The 24,734-nt window shown below is 32.4% G+C and overlaps 1 protein-coding gene across 3 annotated transcripts in view; it reads left to right on the top strand.

Annotated features, from left to right (window-relative positions):
- chas (chascon) overlaps positions 1 to 24,734 on the top strand; it is an 84,902-nt gene that overhangs the window by 13,764 nt on the left and 46,404 nt on the right. The window contains exons 1-6 of one of the 3 annotated variants that reach the window (XM_085193806.1): positions 1,604 to 1,785; positions 10,273 to 10,566; positions 10,718 to 10,754; positions 11,050 to 11,219; positions 11,372 to 11,450; positions 12,226 to 12,413. In XM_085193806.1, the coding sequence (XP_085049932.1) occupies positions 10,444 to 10,566; positions 10,718 to 10,754; positions 11,050 to 11,219; positions 11,372 to 11,450; positions 12,226 to 12,413 (597 nt within the window). In that variant the 5' untranslated portion in view covers positions 1,604 to 1,785; positions 10,273 to 10,443. Of the gene's footprint in view, positions 1 to 1,603; positions 1,798 to 10,272; positions 10,567 to 10,717; positions 10,755 to 11,049; positions 11,220 to 11,371; positions 11,451 to 12,225; positions 12,414 to 24,734 lie in introns of those variants that run through there. The other 2 variants (XM_085193805.1, XM_085193807.1) reach the window with 2 other exon arrangements.

Here is a 24,734-nt window from a genome sequence, read left to right as displayed (position 1 = left end):
ACATTCTTGGTGGTCAAGTATAATATACACATGGTTTTATTATGTAACGACCTTAAGGTCACTTCACCAGCAAACGGCCTCCATGGTCAGTGTCGATTAAAAAAACAGGATGTGATGATGACATTCAATGAGCTATAAAATTGCTGATCACAAGATATTTTATTTGATTTTTAATATTTTATTTAATTACATTAAGTTGTTTTTTTGTAATTTCTAAATAAAATGCGTTTTAAGAGAAAATTTTAAATTTATTTTGATAGGATGCATGTAAATATTTTCGTTGTTTCCGCCGTAGTGTGCTGGAATCAAAAATTGTAATCTAATATGTAAATAATCTTAATAACTATAAATCACATTTAAATCCAAAACCCAAAATAGAATCCATAGTCCAAATATAAACATATGGTACGTAGCTACTTAAATCCAATTACTATTGAAATAAAAAAATCTGATATTTGCTTTTATTTGGACTTATATATGTAGAGTTTTAAAATATGTTTAATAAGATGTGATACCTATGATGGCGAACAGGCTCCCGTCGTACAAAAGACAAGATCATTTTTAAGTCATCAACCACATTTAGACATGTTGTAAAATATCGTATAGCTTCGCAAAAAATGCGGTACCTTTGTCGTCAACTTATGGTAAGAGCCATCAACACGGACTGATTGAGCATTTTAGACCCACCGCGGAGATGTTTTCTCAAAGAGAATTTGTTTCGGTTTTTTTTATTTTGTCGGTAAGCATATATTTTTTCTAGGATGTTATATTTATTAGTAATAACTTAAATAACCAAAAAAAATACGTAAATAACAGGAATGGTAAGCAATTATTTTTTATAAGAATAAATACATTTTTTCGAATATATGTTTACGAAATACATCCGTTCTTTGCAATACTGTGGGACTAAAAACTAACTTGTGCAATTAAACAAGTTCCTCGCGAGCAACTTTCCATTATAAATTGGTTAACTTAGCTAAAAAATAATTAAGTACAGGTATACAAACTAGACTGTGACTGTGGCTTATAATACATTAGCCAAACAAAGAGAAGCACCCGTATTAGGGTGGAGGGCCACAAAAACAGCCAGTACCGAAGTCAGCTGTATAGCTGTATGGTATAAGCTAACCATCACATAAGGTTTGCCAAATAAAAGGAAAACATATGAAATCCTAGAATGATCCGCGAGGCTATGGAAAATAAAAAATATGCTAATTTCAATAGAGAAGTCGAATTCAAACTTTCTACCACATGGAACCAACTCTTAGTTTCTTTAAAGTCTTCAAGAATCCAGGGCAGTACACGAGATAATTTAAAAATCATTGGCGGTAGTTTGATACAATAATTATGTCAACTGACAGACGAATGCCCTCAGTGTACCCGTGATCACGTACTTCTATAAAGTGTTCGAAAGATATATAAATAATACGGAATATACGCGATTAATCCGAATATATTTTTTTGGTTTTAAATAAAAAATAATAAAGTTCTAATAACTAGGTTTCCTTGCGTATCAAAGTAAGCGGATTGCCCCATTGTGTGAATGGAAAATGTCCATAACAAGGCGAACGGACGTGTACTCGTGTAGTACTATCCGACTGCATACAATAGTCGTTTAGTGCAGTTCTCAGCTTCTGACGCGCGGCCTCGCGTCTAATATATATATACAAATATATATATTTTTAAATCGAAAATTGTGTAAATAAAGTGACATATCTAAATGTGTATCTAGACAGTGCTAAATGTGTGTACTTACGTTTGTTCTAGAAGTGCGCCATTTATTTAGTTAGTTGTGGGGTTTGCGAAACGAATATTTTTTATTTTTATTATTATAGCGAGTGTTTGTTTTAGAATCTTGTATTGATAAATTGGTAATAAGTGCGCGTAATGAGCCTTGAATATTTTACTAAGGACGTTTTTGTTTAACTGCCAAGTTATCTATATTATTGCGTTATTCTCACGATAGTTTATAAATCGTTATCGGTCACGACTTGCCTAGCATAAATAATAATAAACATGTATTTCAAATAGGTGTGGTGATAAGTAAATGTATACTATTAATAATTTTATGAACGACTAGCAAGCAAAATGGGGCTTCGCCCGCTTAAATTTATTGTAATATCAGTTGACACAAATTGTAGCCTATGTGTTATTCTGATGTATAAACTATATTACTGTAAAGTTTTATCAAAATCCGTTCATTAGTTTTCACGTGCAAGTGGAACAAATATTCATCGTACTAAATTCTCACGTTTATTATAGATATTAGTAAGATAAGATTATTTATTACGTTTAGTTTATACTAGCTTTATGTTAAAACCTATAATTTTGATGCATGATTGCAACAAATATTCAAATGTTAGTTCATTTTCCTGCTTGTTAGGTTGATCTCCAATGCCCGTATTTAGCATAATTATTTAATGGTTATTATGTGTTTATAAAATTTTATTGGTTTCACAAACATTTCCTTAAATAGATTTTACGATAGAAGCATCCGTAAAATGAGCTAGAACATGTCTGACGTAGGGAGGTGTTTTTTAGTTAAAATATAGGTTCTAAGTCTCATATGCTAACGTCTGATAATAGATTCCATAGAGTGGAAAGTAGAGAACTGATTATCATCAGTGCTTAACTGGCACGTTTTGAATACCATAACGAAACCAAATGAAATCAATACATTAGTGAAGAAAGACATTTAGACATTTAACATCAAGCTCCCTCCAAAACATCTCAAAATAAATAGAAAAAGATAAAGATAGAAGATATCTATTATCACGACAAGAATCAACAACTTGAGTCATAGAACATATTTCATTATTAGAATTAATAAGTTTATTGTTTCTATTAAGAACCATTGTCGATATATTGCGCATTGATCTCACGTCAAGCCTAATCGATTACGCAACCCATTCAGACCATTGACAGTTTAAGAATAGCACCACAGCATGTTCACAGTCCATGGTGCATGTTTCCATTGTCGAGCCGTCGAAGGACGGATCGCGTGGCTGAACTAACGTCAAACACCTGTGTATATACTAGTAGTTTGTCATTGTAGTTTTACGTCACGGTATTATGTATGTGTAAATATTATCAGTTGTTTTAATTTTTATTTTTTGATATAATAATAATAAATTAGCTATAGGTAAAGGTCAAAATATCGTTGGGAAAATTATGTGATGTTTAATGACCCGTATGGAATATTTAGTAGTTTCTTCCCATTTCCCATTCTTATCTCCATGTTACATATAATATGTCAAATTAGTTAATCTTCTTTTATTTTAATTTTTTATATCAATCAAACAATCAAACAATCATCCTCCCATCCATCAGCCTTTTGAAGTCCTAATTTTCCCCAATCCAGCCTTTTGCCTTTTGAGCAGATTGTAAAGAATATCATGGGTAAATTAAAAAGATTAACTACAAAACGAAACTTTAATATACAATATTTGACTTGAGAAACCTTTCTCAGGCTATACCTATCTTTAAATAGAAATACATTCATTATAAGCAAAAACAACGTTACGAAATATAGAAACTAAATAAAATTATACATATAAATATGAATTAACGTAAAAACCAAACACTTAAAAGCTATCGAATATTTGCCAAAATTTACATTTTACGCAAACCTTAAAAAATCACAGCCTAACAGTGTAAACGAACTTTGTCAATTTAAGAATAGCCCGTTCACCTTGTTACTCCGTGGGAGCGCCACTTTATGTAAATTCCACATTAACTACCGCATTTCTAATTTGTTTCCATTAATTTGTATTTTTTTTTGTATATTTTTTACTGTTCTTTCCAGAACATTCTCTCAAGTATTAAAAAATAAATATGCCTATTATAAAATAATAATAATAATAAATTTGCCTATTTGGATTCATTTTTTGTGTCGTTATTAGTACCACAAAATTAAAAAAACGGAACCCATAAAATAATGTTTATTCATTTGTCGGTCCGTTTAGATTTTTTTACATATTTACATATTTTTACATACATAGTATGTTTTTGTCAAGTTAAAGAATTTATTTTAATTTTGTTATGAAATAATACCAAAAAAAAAAATAATCTGAAAAACTATTACAAATTGAATTTAAATATCAAATTAATATAACCCAAATATAAATAGCTAAATAAAAGCAAATAATTTCTCAAAAACAACAATAATTATGCAAGTTTTGATGACAAGCAGAACTTGACCCTTACATTTTAATTTATAAACAACGAACTTGAGCCGAACGAAGGCTCTGCTTTCAATTTTTTATTATGTTTGACAGTTTGTAATTTGATACAAGTGAAATCTATACGTTTTAATATTATTAAAATCGTTAGTCAATCAAATGTTACGTGATATAGATGATTAACAAGCATATTTAGTGTATTGTATTACACTTTAAAAGATTTTTGGTATGTTATTAATAATTATTATTATATGAATATTTTTATTTCTTCGCTCTGGAATTAAGGCAAATGCGTGGTTTAGAGCTCAACATTCAAAGATAATTCGGTAGAAGGTATCGTAACACTAGGTTCCCTCTGGCTACCTTGTTATATAGGGTAAATAACGTGAAACTGCAAAAAGAAGATAAATATATTACTATTATAACACTAAAAATATCTAGAAATATATACGTTTAAAGAAAATAACCTATAATATAAAATGCTGAAAATAAATAATATTTTAAGACAACATCCAGTTATCCATGTACTGTAAGTGCTAAAAGTATTATATAAAAAAAAAATGAATTTGCATAGTTAAAGAATGCGGTAAAACGTGTTGTGATTTACGAAATGGTAAAACCCGATTAAACAATATACATTAAAAGGGTTTACTTGGTTTAAAAACAAAAGAAAATTTAGCACTTTTAACGTTAAGTCATTTAGCACTTTGCGATAGAATTTTTTTGGGGTCTCAGAAATCATAGTCATTCAATTAATAAACGAAAGTTAAATATTTTCAGCTTCTCGATAAATCCCGCGCACAGCAGGGTAGGCATGGGGAACCTAGTTTTAAGACACTCCGTTCCCCGCTTTCCACCGAATTCTGGAGGCATTTCGTATTGATTGGCGGAACTAAACGCCGCGCTGTGCCTCGACACCAGAGCGAAGCGTTTCCCCGAGTGGGAACTTGCCACGAATTGAAATTTAAATAATGTTTTTGCCTATTATAATAAAATATGTTCTAATAATTCCTAGTCATTAAATTATTTTCATAATTGCTGCGCTTCAATGAGCACATCTCGCGTGTCAGTGAGTCAGCCGCAACGCGATCCCCACCTCCAAGGTGCTACCAAATAATACGCTTATATACGGTACTTATTTAAAAAATACTAATTAAGTATTTTGATTTTAATATTATATACATAGTTTACATAATTATGAAACAGGAAAATTGAAAATTTTCGCTTTTGTTATGTATTTATAATTGAGAGGTCTTATTTGTTTGGCCATCATCAATTATTGTTTCTTTCTATACTACCAACTACTAGATAAGAATGGAAAACATATTTTTACTTATTTATCTTAGGTTCGATGCATCAGCATTCTGTGATATGAAGCAAGATATTTATATAAATTACGGTATCATTAGAAAACGTTAGATTAGTTCTATGTATTTTTCTTGTTGCGTAATAATGTAAATCTTTACATACAAATAATGATTAAATAATAATTAATTCAAAAATAAGCAAAACAAGGTAAACAGGTCTTATGAGTTTACCGATGGCATAACGTTTTAGTACAAAATATACATACATTTACATCATAATGAAATTATTCAGTCAGTAAATTCAAGTCAGTTTAGTGTTGTTTATGAAGATTTTCCGAAACGTGTAACATCGATGTAAATATTTTCGAAATCACATCACTACGCCGTTATATCTTCAATCTTAGTTACTCTGTTTACGGTTGTTGTGGGTTCAATTTCCACTTACTGAATCAATATTTATATCACAAACTAAAATAGATAAATTAAATATTTTATTTTCATATCCCTCTCTGGCTAGACAAGGCGTGCCGTTGAGTCAATGTCTTGAATTAAAGCGGAAAATGGAGAACAGAGTGTCTTGACACGAGAAGAGAAAGATTCTCCATTATTATTATTGTTACTTAAGTTAACTATTTATTACATGTTTTTGTTTTACATTTTATATTTTTAATTGTAATTGCTTGCCAATAGATGACTAATAATCAATAAGTCATCTTTGGGGCTTAACATAAAGTATCTAATTATATGATTGTACTCAGAAAGGCAAACCTGTCATCTGAGTACACCAATATAGCCGTACTTCTGAGTCACTACGTGAATATACGTCAGCATAACATTAATTCAACCGATGGACAGTAACGTAGAACAAAGAAAATTCTAATATTGGTTGTGTAACAATTGTTTTTTTTTCGCTATATTCCGTTCATAGCATGATAAGCAGAGAGAACCCAACTATCCGCCGACTTCTTGAGGCATTACGTATTAAGTGACGGATCTCGAGGAAAATATTTAAGACATATAGGTATGGTATACGGAAAATGTAGAATTTAAACAAATAAAATATGATCTGTCGATAATTGTCTCTACATATTTTATTAGACTGTGAACAAATTGCATTATAATTGCGTTTATAATTTAAGGAAAATAGTTGAATTGCAATTTGTTATAATAAACGTAATGATTATTTTTCTTACAGTGTTAAGTTGTAGTTTACTTTTTTTTAATGGTATTACTTTAAAATTTAAACTAAAAATCATGCTCATATTGTAAGTATTGAACAAAAATCGTGACTCTCGTCGCTTATTTTGCAAGTTAGGCATAAAGGTTTTAATTTCTTTTTATTAGACGATAGTTTCTCTTTCTCTGATTCAAGATATTATTATTAACTCCGTATATATTATAAGTATTTACAATTAATTTTGTTTAAGTAATTTTTACTTTTGATATTAAATTTTATTTAATATATTTATTTAACTTAACTAAAAAGGAAAATTCGAACAATTCTCTATTTTATTGAATTCTTAAAGCACCCATATTTTTCTTGTGGCAGTATTTCTCATATTATTAAGTTTGAATATAGTTAATTCTTATATTGAAGTAAGTTATTTAAACAAAATTTGGAGTAAGCGGCTATTGTGCGAAATGTTTTAACTGCTTTATAAAAACATGAAAAAGTAATTGATCACGAAGCTAATATTGTCAAAAATAAAAAAAATCTATATAAAGCTTTAGTACCTATTGCAAAGTTATGATAGAATAATAATTTTTGTAATATTAATAATAATTTATCCATTTTAACGAAAGACGTTATTATGTAATGATTTTGTATTTGATAAGAAATAAAACAGATTTTTCCACTGAATTTAACAAAAATCTATATTTTTGAATTCTTTCTCGAAGAATGAAGTCTTGAATATTAAACACTGGTGAGGAGGCAAAGCGCGACGTTGAGTTCCGCTACTCAACACGCAATACCTACAGAATTCGGTAGGAAGCGGAAGCGGGAAACGTAAGTGTCTTAAGAGGAGCGGAGGTCTCAGGTTCCCTCAGCATAACCTGCTAAAAATATTAAATGAAACAGAAAATTATAAATATCATTAATATAATCATAAATATTTCGTTGGTCTTGCCACCGAGGACGCAAAAGACCGTGCAAAGTGGAGTAGGTTGAGTAGGAGGGCAGACCCTGGCAATAGCCGGGATTAATGCCAGGAGGAAGAAGAAGATAATCATAAATATTTCGTTATACCAAAAACATTGGTTACCCTACACATTGGTATTGAATCCCGCAGCCGCGGGCGGTCGACGGGGTTGAAGGTTGTTGCAACAATAAGCACAGGTTAATTAATGCACAATCGTTATACGTACATACATACATACATCGTTATTACTCTTAGTATCGAATGACCGGACGTAATCTGCAAATGCGGATAAAATTCTTTAAGTTTGGGTTAGGCTGTTATTATGTTAGTATATTATTCTTTTGTAGGACGAAGAGAATGTTGTCTCATTACTTAGGTTTTCTTATATTTATTGTTAGAAATTAATTAGAAATGTATTAGTTATTTTTTTGTAAGTAAAGTTAACTTCATGCTATTATTATACATGTGAATGTAAATTTGTTTGTTACGTTTTCACGCCAAAACTACTCAACCGATTATCATGAAACTTTGTACACATAATCTTGGAGGTATTAGAAAGGACATAGGACTATTTTTATAACAAAATATATTTATTTAAAAAATATACCCTTTGGTTATAATATAAAATAAGTTAAGCGACCAAAACCGCGTTAAAATTTCTAATATAGTTAATAATAATTATCATCAAATATTTCGCACCCAATTTCGCAAACCACAATGGCATCAACGCCCACAAGTCAAGGGCGTAGGCGTCTAGCACCAAGAAAATTAATAGTACCTATACTATTCATCTGCACTTCCTGCACCGTTGTTTACGTTAAATGATAACATTTAAGCCGTGACCCACTTCAATGAACAATAAGTTAACATGCATCACAATGCACCGGCCTCGATGCGATGCTGCGATGGCCGCTACAAGGGCGCGGCCAGTGACGAATATACAGATCCTAAAATATCTCAAATATTTAGATTATATACATATATAATTAATAAAAACAATGTATTAATCAGCTTCACGACAGCGTGATACAGATCCCGCACACAGCAGGATAGACAGAGGGACCTAGTGTAAAGACACTCCGTTATAATAGATCGTTAGTTAATATTAAAATAATTATTTAAACATGGGCGTGTCTAGAGATATTTTTCAGTGAGGACCTGGAATTTAGCATTGACCAGATTTATTTGAATATAGGATGAATTTTATGTTATAAAATTTATTTGCTTTAAATTTTGAATAGGCTTGTGTCCACAAGCTTATTCTGGGATGGGCACGGACCACCCGACCCCTTCTATCCCTACACTTATGCATTCAAATATTAACATTTTTGAATAAATATAATGAAAATATATATAATACTTTTTCAATTCGCCATAGAGAAAGGCCATATTTTGAGAAATTACTTTCTAGTTTTTGGCGTTTTTCAATTCACATAAATGTTAAACCGTTTCACTCAGCGGAAACTGCGTTACTAATTAATTATTGCTTTTATTTTTCTCGTTTTTAGCTATTTTTACATTTTAAGTTATAAAACTTAACCACTATGACCTATTTATGGGTAATTAAGTTCCTTTTGCCTCACACGTGCTAGTTTCTCGCCTATTTCTCGTCACGTGGTTCGTAAATGGAAAAACTTTCTGTATCGATTCGTTGGTGAAATTCCCTATTCCCTTATGGGTGAACGTGCTTTGCCTCAAGATTATTATAATTATCTATTTTTATATATCTTTTAAATTAGATTTTAACTGCAAAATTTTGTTGATATTTATTTTACTGTAGACGTAAAAACAGCTTTTCTTGTATAGAAATAAACAACTTCATGAAGTGACGCCTCCAGGTCGGTGTCGTGCGATCCTACCGGAAGCGCTTGTTGCTCGCGGAATACGTATTGCGGTATCGAAGCAGGGTTGCTTAAAACATATAAAATAACAGATGTAGGGACAACTGTTATTTTATATGTGTATTGTTATATTAGATGAATTATATACGATTTCATCTTCGCGTGAGAGTTTCTGCAAGATAGACGTTTGCTTTTTTTATTTACAATTTTTTTTATTAAAAATTCATTTAATTAATTATAATCAAATCGAATTCAAGCTGAGTTTTTCCAAAATTAAAGTATACGAATTCATCCACTGACGTTGAAATACTAGCATACGAATTTTTTGTAACTAGAGACAGGGTCAATACTCAATAGTTACATATCACGTCTCACTTCATTCTTTTTAATAATTTACTTGTTGCCTCGAATGATATTGGAACCAACAGTTACAACGTTAGAATCAAATTTTCTAAGTAATAAAATAAAACAAATAGCATTGAAGATCATTCAATTCAAGAGCTTAATGTTTTATTGCATTGCTGCTGTCTAAAATTTCTAAATATGAATCAATATGAGTTTTTTTTTTATTTATTATTTTTTGCAAATTGATGAAGAAAGTGACAACCCTATGTACAATAGACTGCCAAAAGAAAATGTTAATCCATTCGACTGGCTAATTATATTGCAGCTTACCTTTAGTTTGCCGTCAGTTCAATCAGTTAGGTGTTGAAACGTGTAAATAATAAATATTTGTGACAAAATTCGTTAAAAATAACTTTTCAAGTAATTTTATTATGTTAATAAATATAACATTTTATAGATATATTAATTCTACATTGACAAACCTGTCTCAAGAACGAGTGTTTACTATTAATCTTATGAATTTATATGTGATGTATAGAATTAATAAACATTATATAGTGAAACTTTGAAGAATTTTATAGTGAGTGAATAAAACGAATAAACTTGTTTCTCAATTTTATGTATTTTAATGGTGACAGTTTTTACGTTAAGTGAACATGGCGCCATCAAGCGGCGGCCGCGGGTACTTTTACAGTACAAATCTTATACACCGGAGCATGAGAACTTAGCTTTTGATACATATAGCTACTCGGTAAGAGATGGCGCTAGTTACTAATTTTAAACAAAAATATACGTTAAAAAAGTACATAATAAAATAACGATTATAAAATATTTAAATGTTTTATAAGTTTTTATATATAATGTATGTATTTTATTATTAATATGTTTTTTCTTGTTTCAAGGCTGAACCGGGGGAGACCATAGCCACAACCAAAGAAGGTGAGTTAGTGATGGAATTTTGAAATTGCTAATATACCTATATCATTGTTTTTAACGCCCTGTTGTATCCCGCAAACAGCAGGGTAGGCAAAAGGAACCGAGTAGAGGAACTCGACACCGCGCTTTAGCTAAAAAGAATGAAATGAAAATATTAAAACTTTAATTTCCTCGAGTGGGAATCAAACCCACAACCTGCGCGTTTACAGTAGCACGCTTGTGCCCCTGCGCTACGATTAACCTTATATATATATGTATATAGTAGAATATTTAATTAAATACGTATTTCATTTTACAGAGGAATGGGTAACTCGTAAAACGAGTGAAGTAACGACGACACGTCAGATAGCTACCCGCGTGAAACGCGAGCTGGTGCTGGAGGACGGGCGTATCCTCAGCGACTCCGGGCCAAAGATATCTACCTCAGTCAATGAAGACACGCACACAACTAATTTTCAACAAACTGAGGTTTCCTCTTTTTTAGTTTTCTCTTGTTTCTCTATACTACGTAAGATATATTAAGAAAAGTTAAATTTTGATACCTAATATTGCTATAAATGTTGTATTTTAAGTAAATAATAAATTTTGTTATGACTTATTACTTTTTTATTCTTATATAGCATAGAGTACCAGAAAGCCAAGATGGTGAAGAGAATGCTGAGCTGACAGGAGGAGATGGTGCTGGGACACCAGTTGAAGGTATTTCCTTTTAAGTTGTTAGATTAAATACTTCTCGATTAAAAGTAAGTGTATATCATATGAATTCTGAAACTTCCATGTAACGACTTATCTCGTATTCTAAATTTTTGACTCTCATTTACCGCATTTGTATCGCATCGCCACATTCTTCAGTATTAATTACATCTCGAAAACGTTTGAAATTTCATATTAACAATTGGGTGCATTATTAATTTTGTATTTGCATTTTTTAAATAGTTCATACTCACCTTTTTTGTATTAATTTTTTTATTCATTTCATAGTAACTAAAATACTTAGCTACTAAATGAGTAGGCAAAAATGTTAGGGAAAGTGCTGGTGCACGGACAAAGTGTTCTTAGATTTTGTCATTTCATTATTCAATGTTAAAGGTCAAACCGTATTGTATCATCATCACACATTTTTAAAAAATGTTTTTTTTTTGCTTTATGCTGTATTTATGAACACAGTAAGGGAGGCAGAGGGAACCTAGTGTTAAGGCACTATGTTAACCATTTTTAACCGAATTCTTGGAGCATTGCGTATTGAGTGAAAAAATGAAAAATGTTATATCCTCGACTGGAAATCGAAAATTGGGAACCTACAACCTGTCGCTTTCACAGTCACGCGCACTCACTGCACCACGACTGGTCTCAAACATTTTACTTATATGAATTTTTTAAAGCGTTATACAATTATTTTTATACAATTCATTATTAAATATAAATATTTTACAGCTATTTATAGCTTTACATAATTCTTATTCTTCTCTTGCAGCATTGGAAAACGCACCTGACGGTACTATAGCCCCAGCCGGTGCTAAAGTACTTGTCTCGTCGTGCGTGGTCGCGAACCCAGATGGCAAGGTGCGTGAAAGCCGCGACCGCCGCGTCCTCACCAGAAACATTACGGAACGCGTTCGTGAAACGGAAGAGAGAATACATCGCGGAGACACTACGCATGAGGTTAGTGCTTTATTAATTTTCTTCTAATGAAATTAGCAATGGAATGAAAAATCGTATTTTGTATTATGTTTATTCCGGAAGTACTATAGGATTATTATTGGAATTTCAATTTAGCCTGTTTATTTTTAGGTATTATCTTGTACTAAGTTTGGTACATTTGGTGGTTTGTTACTTTTTGAAAAATTTGATCGTAGCGGGATATGAACCCGCGTCTCTTTCAAACCGTCCAAGCCTTCTAACTACTAAGCCATACGTTCTCATCAACTTACGTCGAAATTTTTATACGCTTGTTACAACTTATTTATACTCTTAGCATCTCTGTACGAAGATTTTTACAAATTTCGCTACCAAAGATAATTACTTAGAATTATCATAGGGCAAGATAGTTTTTTTTATGTATTATTTTTTTAAAGTATTATTCCACACTTAAGAAAAAAATATACTTTTTTAGAAACGCATAAAAATTTCAACGTAGCAGGATCTTTTATACGATTCTAGAAAAGTATTTTCTTTCCTAAGTATAGAAAAACATTTTAAAAATGTATCTTAATTAAATCTTAATGGAAAAAATATTTACATAAACGATAAAATTCTATTAAATAATGTCTAATGTGCATATTCAGGTTTACTGAACGCTGTGTGCAAACAGTTTAACAAGTAATACGTCTTATCTCCTAAACGACATATTGATAGGCCGTCAAGAATCGATTCTATTCAGAGCACGCTATCTTGTAGCTGCTAATGGAGCCCTGGGAACACTCTGATGTAAACTATCCTGGATTCCTGTGCTATTTAAATTTATTGTATATAATTATATTAGTATGGTGTGAATAAAATAGGTAAAATTATAGTATGTTTCATGGAATGTTTATATTTGCAAAACACTATTTAAGGATTGATGTAAACAAGTATAATATTTAAAGCCCTTTAAGCCAGAATTATTATTATTTTATCGTAAAAGTTACAAAATATAATTATATTTTTTATTAATATAATCAACTTAGTGCTTAACAAAAACCGAATGCTTCCTCTCGATCTTAATCTTAATTGACATCTAATACTTCAGTTACTAATTATTCAGTGTACAAACCATTTCCTTTACATTTTATTAAGAAAATTGTGTTTATTAACCTTTAACTATGGACGTGAATTTTTTATAACATACATATGGACGTCGGGTCTGTCAGACCAGTGTATTTATTGGTCATATTCCGGCTGTTTTTTAAAGGAAGAAGACAATTTTATGTTTTAGTTTACATGAATAGCCTCAAATCAAACAAAATCAATATAAATAAAATCGCTTTTTATTAAAGTTTACGCATCACAACGATTTAAGTAACTTAAAGTCACAATTTCAGTCTTTGGCCACATGGAATGACTCTTAAGAAAATAATACTATAAAAAAAAGACAGATAATAAAATAAATATTTTTTTAACAAAATATAAAGTCTAAGAAATATAAAAAATAAAGAAATTACATCTTATGTTATAAAATAAAAATTTTGACAACACCTCAAGATAAGGTACAATTGAACATCGATACACAATGGCTTTCAACATTGTAGGCAAACAAGACGATTGCAGTCAACATAAGTATGTGTTGTGTTTCTAAATATCTTTTGGGGGCAAAGTATATATGTTTTTCAAGAACTCAAAACTATTTTTTTAGCTTCATGTGCAATAAATGATAGATCAGATCGCGAAACGCGAGTCAAAGTCATTCTCAATTCTTAGAGTAGTTTAGTATACGAAACGCGTCTTTTTATTTGATAAAGTGCTATTTTCTTTATAAAATGACGTCGTCCAATTCTTTTGTTTGATGTTGATTATAAAGTACCGATATTTTTATCCCTGACGTGCTAGGTCGATCATTTTTTTCCATTTTATCATAAACACTAAAAAAATTGAATCTTTTTTTAGGTAAATAATATTTATATTACTAAAATATATAACAAACAATGCAAAATAATATATGATATATAACAATAAAAACATTTGAATACAAATAATACACTTAAAATATTAAAGTATATTTTGTAATATTATTAAAATATATGGCGTTTTGAAATCATTCATGTATGGGAAACATGGACGTCGGGTCTGACAGACCCAGACCCCGTTTAGAAAGCTAAATACTCACGTGTTTTTAACCCAGAGACACAACCACTGCTATCTACATTCATTTTGTCATTAATACGAAAGGTACTGAGAGACTCAGTGGCGGAGGTCATCGAGAAGTGGCCGATTTGTAGAATTCGTAGAACTGTCTGGTCTGTCAGACCCGACGTCCATACTTAAAGGTTAATGAAAAGAATTTCGACGTTATATATGAAGCCAGTCATTTATGGGCGCACAAACTGTAAACACGACAGATTGTGGGTTCGATTCCCGCTCGAGGAAATGAAATATTTAATATTTTGACTCTGGTTTCGAGGCAGAGCGCTGCGCTGAGTACCGCCACTCAACACGCAATGCCTCTAGAATTCGACGGAAAATGGAGAACGGAGTGTGTTAGCACTAGGCTCCTACCCTGCTATGTGCGGGATACAGCGGGACGCTTAAAATATCTGTCCTGTCAAACGCAGGATATATATACCCATAGGTATAATATATTACAAAACGACACACGAACTTAAAAGCGCAAAATCTACTCAGTGCAAATCTCCCTCGAACGTACGACGAGCATATAAATAGTTCACGAGTTAACTCTCGTTCACAAGTGGTTTCGTGAGTTCCTTGCTCGTATCCGGAGGTCATCTGACGCTTTTTGAAGGCAAACATGTTGGTCTGATAAGGGCGGCCGCATACCAGACCAGGCCAGACCGGTACCTGCTATAACAATATTGATGTTATCTTATTTTACTATACTATAGTATACATATCTTGCGAATCCTAATCGAGATTTTAGGTTAATTTAGAGATTAAAGGTATGTTAGAAAGGGTTCAGGTTCAGCTTTATGCTGTACCCCGTGGACTAGTTAGAGGGAATCTGGTGTTAAAACGTTCCGTTCCCCATTCTTTGAACGTTTGGCTGGCGTTTTGCAGAATAATTTGAGCTTATATAGATTTATTCTTTATATTTTATTAGTTTTTATTATATTAAGTTAGTTAAAAGAAGTGTTAAGGTGTTAAATCTGATTAAGCATAAATGTAAATTATATTTTGAAATTATAGCAGCAGTAAATATTGTATCTGTAAGTCGAAATCTAAATGGTATTTTAAATTAAAGGCAAGGCGCCGCACAGTCCCATGTTTTTTGTAATAAAAATAATTCATTTTTTCTGTCAGTACCTACTAGTGTTTTTCATTGCAATTATTTTACATGGTTGGTAACGGTTTTTAAATATTTTATTCAATTAAATTCTTTATTCCGTTCTGTTTAAAAATAACTTTACTCTCTTATTTTTTTTAAATCACCCTAAGGCATTTCGTTTTTCCGTTTCTTTTTCACTTAAATAACCATGTTTGGTTTCGTATAATAGTAAATATGTTCTATATTAGTACAAAACTTCAATAAAATTGATGCTTGTAAAAAGTCTATATGCTTTTATTAAGCTTAACTTATTCAAGTCCAGTCTATCGATATGGAAAAGGTTAAACATTTTGCACCTCCTAATTTCTGGCACAAGTCCTCAAACTTTAAACCTTAATATCATTAGGGTTCTGTTTAAAAAAAATGTTTAAAAAATGACAGTCCATCGAGTTTCACAAGTAGAGCACAAAGTAAAATGGTCCAACGTTTATTCAGATGAGAGGCCGCATAAATCGATGGTATTTTGAAATTATAATTCGCATGGAGATGGTCGCCGCGGGCGCTGCGCCCACGTTGTAACTGTTACTGTTGAAGCCCTTGCCTTGCTAACATAAAAACATAAAAATGAATAGAAAATTATTATTAGGTATTTATTTTTGTAGTTTATAATATACTTTTGTAATTTTTAACCGACTTCTGTAAGAAAAAGAGGTTATCAATTCGACTGTATTTTTTTTTTGTTTGTTACCTCATAACTTTTGACTGGGTGAACCGATTTTGATATTTTTTCCCATTCCCCATTCCCATTCCCATTTTTTTTGCTCCATGTCTGACATGAGACTTCAAAATTATAAAATCTTTGTAAAATTATTTTTATTTCACCTTTTAGTTCGTTGTTAGAAGTCGGTTTTTCTTTTTGTTAAAAAATAATTTATTTAAAGTTATGTTTTCACTATGTTTATACTGGATACGCAGTGCAAGCACACACAGCAGAGTAGGCAGAGGGAATCTAGTGTTAAGACACTCCACTTTCCTTCGAATTCTGGAGCCATTGCGTGTTGAGTGGTGGAATTCCCCAGCCCTTAGCTTCGACACCAGAGCGAAGAAATGAAATTATAAATGTAAATAAATATTTCATTTCTTCGAGTACGGATCGAACCTACAACCGTCGCGTTACAGTCACACCTTTGTATCGCTGCGCTACGAGGGTCTCAATCATAATTTAACCACAATTAAACTTAAGGTCCATACAGTATTTGCGAGTAACCTCTGTATGCAATCATTTGCGCAACTTGCATTTGTGTAAACCGATATTATTGTTTACTGATCACGGCCTGCGGCTTCGCCCGAACTAAGCTTCCTTGCCCAAGACTGCGGTGATATTTGAAATGAAAATGCTTATAAAATAGTACGGAAAATAACAGAATATAAATTTTGACCAGTAATTTTCCAGCAATTTCAACGTAAAGGTGTTTCAGAGTGTAAACATGATTTAAGTAGATTTAGGCTAAAACGTTTAATTTCCATCGTATTGTATCTACCTATATATCGAAAAAAAAGGGAGTTTTTTGAAATGTATTTTAGATCTCACTAGGAAATATTTAAAATTTATTATTTAAGTGTATAAAATAAATATGGCCAAGGCTACAATATATAATATAATAGTTTAACATGTTAATGCTAATATTAGCCTTGACATGAGGTGAAGCAATAAGCTCTTTTCTAATGTCTAGATGTTGATGTGGTATACATATGTAGTAATTTTAGGCAAAAGTAGTAACAGCTGTTTGTAGAGCTCTCTATATTTAATTATTTTAAAACTTATTTCTACATATAATTTAATACATTAAAGTTATGAACTAAATTTACTTACCTGCCAGCAGTGATTATCCTATAAAAATATCCAGGAATTTATAAGAATAACATCAAAACTACTGACCTTGTGTGACCTTGGTGAAAATCACTTTTAATAAAACTTTAAGTGTTTATAATGGAATCTATCAAGCACTCCATAGAAGATTTGACACAACAATTCAATTCTCAAATGGCAGAGTTTCAAAAACAATTGAACTCAACACATAACACGGCAAGTCCAACAGCGAGCATAGCAGTACAATTCAATTTATTCAGATCTTTTGTGTTGAACGCTCTTGAGGGTCTCCAACATCAAGTTCTACTCCTTACTAAACAGTACGATAATTTTGAAATGCGTAGCAGAAGAAAAATCTTGTTAGTGCATGGCGTTGCTGAGGATAAACAAGAAGACACTGCCTCGCAGGTGATCCAAGTCCTAGCCAAACATCTGAAACTTCCAGATCTCTGTGTTGATGATGTAAGCAGATGCCAGCGCCTGGGGAAAATCTCATCAGGAAATCCTAGACCCATTTTGCTTAAGCTTAGAGACCAGTCTATGAGGAATCAAATTTGGTACTCAAAGGCCTCTCTTAAAAGCACTGGTATTACTATCTCCGAATTTTTAACCAAATCCAGGCACGAAGCATTCATGGCAGCGCGACAACGCTTCGGAATCTCTAAGTGTTGGACCAAGGATGGAATTATAATTGTCATTGGTCCAGAAGGCAAGCGACATAGCGTAGTCTCGTGCTCCGAGCTTGATAAGATCACTCCTAATCCTGATGCCCGAGGTCAAGTCAATCCTGCTTCTGCTACGGTCAAGAATCCAGCTATTGCCAAACAGGTCGCCCGCACAAAGAGAATCATGAAGAAGTAACTTCTCTGTTTATGTTTTTTTCTTATTTTTTATTATCACATATATCTTTAATACTCTCCTCTTTGCTTATATAACTATTAGCTTTTTTTTTTTATATACCTCTATATTTATATATAACTCTCTTCATATAAATTGTTATTGTACCCACATTGTTTTGATAATGCTTATTACTTTGTATTTTGTAAACAAATATCACAATGACAGCTGACACTTAGCAGCTGTATGACCATAGATGGCGTAACAAGGTTCTCACTAAAACCTATTTCGTTACACGTTAATCATTTATTTATTTATTTTGTTTTTTTTTTTTTCTTTCTTTTTTTTTCTCTTATTTATAATCAAAAACACATCACTGCCAGCAGGTGGATGAAGTCTAAAGTAACTTATTACAATTGTTATAATATCTCTTAATATATTACTGTGTATATATATTTTTAATTGTCTCTGGAAAGCTTATTTTGTTTATATATTATTTATTTATCTTATTCTACGAACATTATTATTTTTATTATTATTAGTATTCTTATTGATTGTATTATTAACTTAAAACTATATCTTATTTTGTACATACATATATTTATACATTTTTTTTTTATCTTTTTAAATTAAACTTGTCTTTTGTTTGGCGTAGTTATGCATACTAATGACAGTGTTAGTAGTGATAGTATAAATAGCGACATTTTTCACCAGTGCGATTCTACAGAATCTGATTGTAGTCTCCATAGCATTTCTGATCCTCTCAGTTCCCTCCTAGAAACCAAATTTGATAATTTCCCAAAAAATTTTAATGTTGTCCACATCAATGCACAAAGTATACCGGCTCATTACCCAGACATGCTCGACTCATTCAGCTTAAAAAATGTTCACGCTATACTTGTCTCAGAAACATTTCTTAAGCCGTGTTTGCCATCCACCGCATATGCTCTGCCTGGATTTCACCTCATACGTAATGACCGTACTGAAAAGGGCGGAGGCGGAGTAGCGATCTATCTGCGCAGTCACATTCCTTTCTCATTACTACATAAGTCACCGTCTGTCTACTCAAATTCTTCGGAGCATATCTTGATAGAAGTCCTCTTTGGCACTCTTAAAGTTCTGCTTGGTGTCTTTTACAGTCCCAGCTTACACATAAATTACTTTGACTCACTTGAGGATCTTTTAGAAAGATATGTTCCTGGAGCGGACCACTCTATCATTATGGGTGATTTTAACACTTGCTTAATCAAAAATGACTCACGTGCAGGTCGGTTAAAAAATATCATTAACAGTTCCAACTTAAACATTCTTCCTACGAACCCTACCCACTTGTTTCCTGGTTGTACTCCATCTCTGTTAGATCTTATGATCGTCTCATCAACTGAACGTCTCGCAACTTTTGGACAAATGTCAGCAGAAGCATTCTCTTATCACGATCTCGTTTATCTGTCATATAAAATACGTCCGCCTAAACTAAAGCCGACGGTGGTGATGCGCAGGTGTTTTAATAATATAGATAGTGAGAAGTTCATGAGCGATCTCGGTCGTATTAATTGGGATTGCATATTTAGTGCGGATAATGTTAATGACAAGGTAAATATTTTTAATTCTCTTTTGATTGAGCTTTTCGATACTCACGCACCGCTGAGGCCAGTAAAAATAAAACATCTCCCTGCCCCTTGGTTAACTCAGGATATCAAGGTGCTGATGGCCAAACGTAATTCTGCGAAGTCTAAATATAAGAAAGACCCTACTGACGCTAATCTGCAAAGGTACAAAACACTGCGGAACGGATGTAACAAGAGTTGCAGAGATGCCCGACGTAATTATATCCAGTCGTCAATTGACTACAGCAATCCTGCAAAAACTTGGAAATTTCTGAACGGGATGGGAATAGGTGGACGGCGTACTAATAATACAGCTACCTTAAATCACTGCACGGATTTGGACTCCCTGAACAGATTCTTTACCACCGTCAATTTGATAGATAACAAAACTAAAATGAAAACCCTTCACTCACTATCATTACGTTCTAGTTCTTCTACTAATTCCTTCCTCTTCTCTCCTATCTCTGCAGCTGAAGTACGTAAGAATGTGTTATCAATTAAATCTGATGCCACCGGATCTGATAACATAAGCCGACGTATGATCCTACTAACGCTCAACTCTATTCTTCCTACCTTATGTCATATCTTTAACTTCTCTCTTTCCTCTAGTGATTTTCCTGATGCTTGGCGACATGCACTTGTTATACCTTTTCCTAAAACATCCAATCCAACATCTTTCGCAAACTATCGTCCTATTTCTATACTCCCTTTCCTTTCGAAGGTTTTTGAGCGCATTGTACATAAACAAGTGTATCAATTCCTGCACAATAACAATACCCTAACTCCTTTCCAGTCTGGTTTCCGTCCTGGGCATAGCACAGTCACTGCACTTAATAAAGTCTGTGATGATATTAGATACGGTATTGACAACCAGCAAGTGACTCTACTCGTCTTGTTAGATTTTTCTAACGCCTTCAACACAGTTGACTACGATTTACTATTAGCATTATTAAAATCCATTAACGTCTCCTCCAAAGCTACTGAATGGTTTTCTTCTTACCTTCACAGCCGCAAACAGAGCATTAAACTTGAAGGAAAACTTTCATCAGTGTGCCATATCAGCGCTGGTGTACCGCAGGGTAGTGTACTGTCCCCCCTACTTTTTTCCATATTTATTAACACTCTCGCTCCACACATAACGTCATTTCACCACCTATATGCTGATGATCTACAAATTTACACGACCGCCGCCATAAATGATATCTCTAGCGCAGTAACCAAAATTAATTCTGATTTACAAATAATCAGCACCTGGTGTAAATCGTTTGGGCTTTCAATTAATCCAAGTAAGTCTCAGGTATGCGTGTTTGGTAACTCTAAGCAATTATCTAAAGTAATTTCTCCTCTCCCTCCAATTATGTTGGACAATGTTTGCTTAGAGGTTAGTGCGAGTGTTAAGAATTTGGGAATAAGGATGGACAGTACACTTACCTGGTCGCCTCATGTCTCCGAGCTTAGCCGCAAGATTTTTTGTGCCATAGGTAGATTGAGAAGATGGAAGAATCTGTTACCTTTAAAAACTAAAATATCTTTAGCCCATACTCTCCTTCTACCTATACTAGATTATGCCGATTCATGTTGTTTAGATATGTCTCAGCAACTGCTTGGTAAGCTTGAGCGCCTTCAAAATCTTATCATAAGATTTATTTTTGGATTAAGAAAACACGACCATGTGTCACAGTACCGTAGTCAACTTAAGTGGTTGTCAATAAAACATAGGCGCTATTTGCATTCCCTCACACTCCTTTATACCGTCCTTTACCATCCTATCACTCCACCGTACCTCAAGGAACGTTTTAAGTTTCTAGGGTCGGACACCGTACACTCCCAAACCCTCCGTTCCCGTAACAACAACCTCCTTGCAATACCTTTGTCCCTCACGAAATGCTATGGCGATTCCTTTACTGTGATGACAGTAAAACTTTGGAATGAGCTGCCAGTGGAAGTGAGACGGTCCCAATCGGTTGGGATATTTAAGCGGCGTCTTAAGCAGCACTATCTCAAGCTAAATACCTAAACTGACATTTTTGCTTAATCCCTTTATTTATTTGTATCTATTTACTCCCTTTATCTATTTCTATTTGTATCTATGTATATTGGGTGTATCTAAGTATGTATGTACGTATGTATGTATATATTTATGTATTTGTATGTAGGCATGTATGTATATATTTGTATGTATGTATGTATGTATGTATGTATGTATGTATGTTGTGTATTTATCCGTGTATGTATGTTTATATGATAAATAACGTATTTATATTTGATAGTATCATATTTATTATTACTTTTTGCACCTTTTCGCTATCTTTTATATAATAAGTCCTTTCAAATGGTTGCCTGTAAGAAATCGCTTTTAGTGATAAGGCCGCCATTGCACTATGTATTGTCTTTCTGTAATTACTGTTACTGTACTGATTCTTTGTTTATTTTAGTGCAATAAAGTATTATTATTATTATTATTATTAATTTTAAGAAAATGAATTTTACAATATAATTTAATATTAAAAATAATGTAAGCATTTTAAATATGTTTACTTTCAATAAGTATAATACCTTTTCTTATACTTAAATACAAGCCTGTTGTTAGGTGTTGATGCGGTGATGCACGTTTACTTAATAAGTGTCTATTCACTCTGTTTTGGAAGAACTCTATTGTGACATAGGAATAATAGCAGAATGTAGGTTCAAATTGTCCGTAAGTTAGCTATGCCACCATGAATTACACTGGAAGCACATTGCAAATTATTTATTACATAAAATTACCATTAAAAGTGTAAAATATTTACTATTAATTGAATAGGCCTTACTTGAAGCGTTTGTCATTCTAAAACTCGATTATAGCGCTAGATGAAAGGCGAGCTATTGGACGATAATTTAAGAACTGCAGATATCATCTACAAGGTACGGCCAGTCCAAGAATTCATGTGATCAGGCCAGTCTACTTGTATTGCTGGCTTAACATGTTGGGCCAAAGCGCTATTGACAAACTTTCAGGTAAACATTGACTTTGAAAGTTTCTACATTAATAGATGTTTATGAAATGATATAAAGATATGTTAAATTCTTCTAAAGAGTCTTACTATTAAAAATTATTAATTTTATAAAAATATACTTTTGCCATAATAAAATATTAATGAAAATTATATCTTTCCAATCTAATTATAATATAATTGAAAATGTCTCATAGTCACCCATAATCCTATAAATGACAAGACAATTCTACTAATTTCACGTTGCATTTCTACCACGTTGAAATATGTCCCAAAAGACCTCTATATGATAATAGGACATTCATTTTCTTGACTCCTAACCTTTTAGATGTCGATTGTATCATTCGTATAATGTACGACCGGTTATCGCTTAACACTAGATGAGTAAGCTGCAAGTCCAAAAACGGGTGCAGTAATGGCAACCCATTTTAGAATATACCATAGTTGATGGTCTTTTGCAATACAAAATTGTATTATTTGTCGGGATTCTATTACTGGACGAGATAAAATCGTGAATAAATGTGTTATGGTAAATAATCTTGTATGTGAGGTAGATATTCGTATTACGCTATCTTCTACTTAGTTCAAGATTCATATCTTGTTTAGGGGCACTATTTTTTTATAATGTTAAGATAGGCAGAAAGAAGCGTTTTTCGTCCGAATTCGAGATACTGGTTGTTGATTTCCTCAGTCTGGACAAGACATAAGAATCCTTAAATGAATGGAAAGTGGATATAGGGCGTATTTGGTTCTCCTCGCCAACTATGATAGAGAAGAATATATCTAATAAAATGTATAGGATTATTCTCATTACCAGCAGCTAACAGCCAAGTCCAGGTGCAAGATTAAAATCAAAGATCCGTCTAGTAAACTATTACGTGCGAAAACTTACCACAAATACCTTACAAAAAATAACTTAAACCTCGAGTTTTCGTTGCAAAATAACACAATTAAACACTGCTATACATTCATTACCAATTCCAGGAAATAATAGTTGATTTGAAAGTAAGACTTTAAAAGTACTGGTATAATTTTAAAGAGTTATCGACCTGCCCGTTTACAGCGTGTGTCGTCAGGTTTGTGAAATAACTGTAACCGGTTTACATTCGCGGTTCGCAAATTCACTCGGTGAAATCTTTCTTCTATCACAAATTTATTACTTGCGACGGTCGTTTCTACATGATTTATTGAAGGAATGGTACATTTGTTACTTATTAGACTGTTAAATTACTCGCATTTTTTTTAGTTATTGTTATCGTCACGTACTTGCTTAGTGTGTACATACATAAGCTTATATATGTTGTATGTGTTTTTTTAATATTTAAATGTAAATGTAAATTTTGTATATTATTTGACGCTTTTTCCTTTAATTGATAAAGTAGAGCCCTACTATTCAAAATTATTCAAGATACGAGGTGTCCGCTGTTTGTACAAAAAATGCTGGAAATATGTGAAGACATTAAAGTAGGCTGCTAATTAAAAAAATGCATATTTTTGAACCAATGAAGTGTTTTTAACCTACAGATTATATATACTAAAATAACACTAAAATAAACGGGAACGGAGTGTCTTAACACTAGATTCTCTCTGCCTATCCTGCTGTATGCAGGACACTGTGTGAAGCTGATTTAGATTATAAATAAATTGGATCTATTAATAGTGTGCCATTTGCTATATAATGAAGTAGATAGAATCCCAAACAGTATATAAATATTATATTTTAAATATTCCTAAAAAGTTACCTTTGTATAACTTATACTT

Source organism: Heliconius melpomene, chromosome 12, assembly GCF_056956725.1.
Source record: "Heliconius melpomene rosina isolate 202511_hmr_F chromosome 12, ASM5695672v1, whole genome shotgun sequence".
Lineage (NCBI taxonomy): Eukaryota > Metazoa > Arthropoda > Insecta > Lepidoptera > Nymphalidae > Heliconius > Heliconius melpomene.
This window is presented reverse-complemented; position numbering and strand designations above follow the sequence as displayed.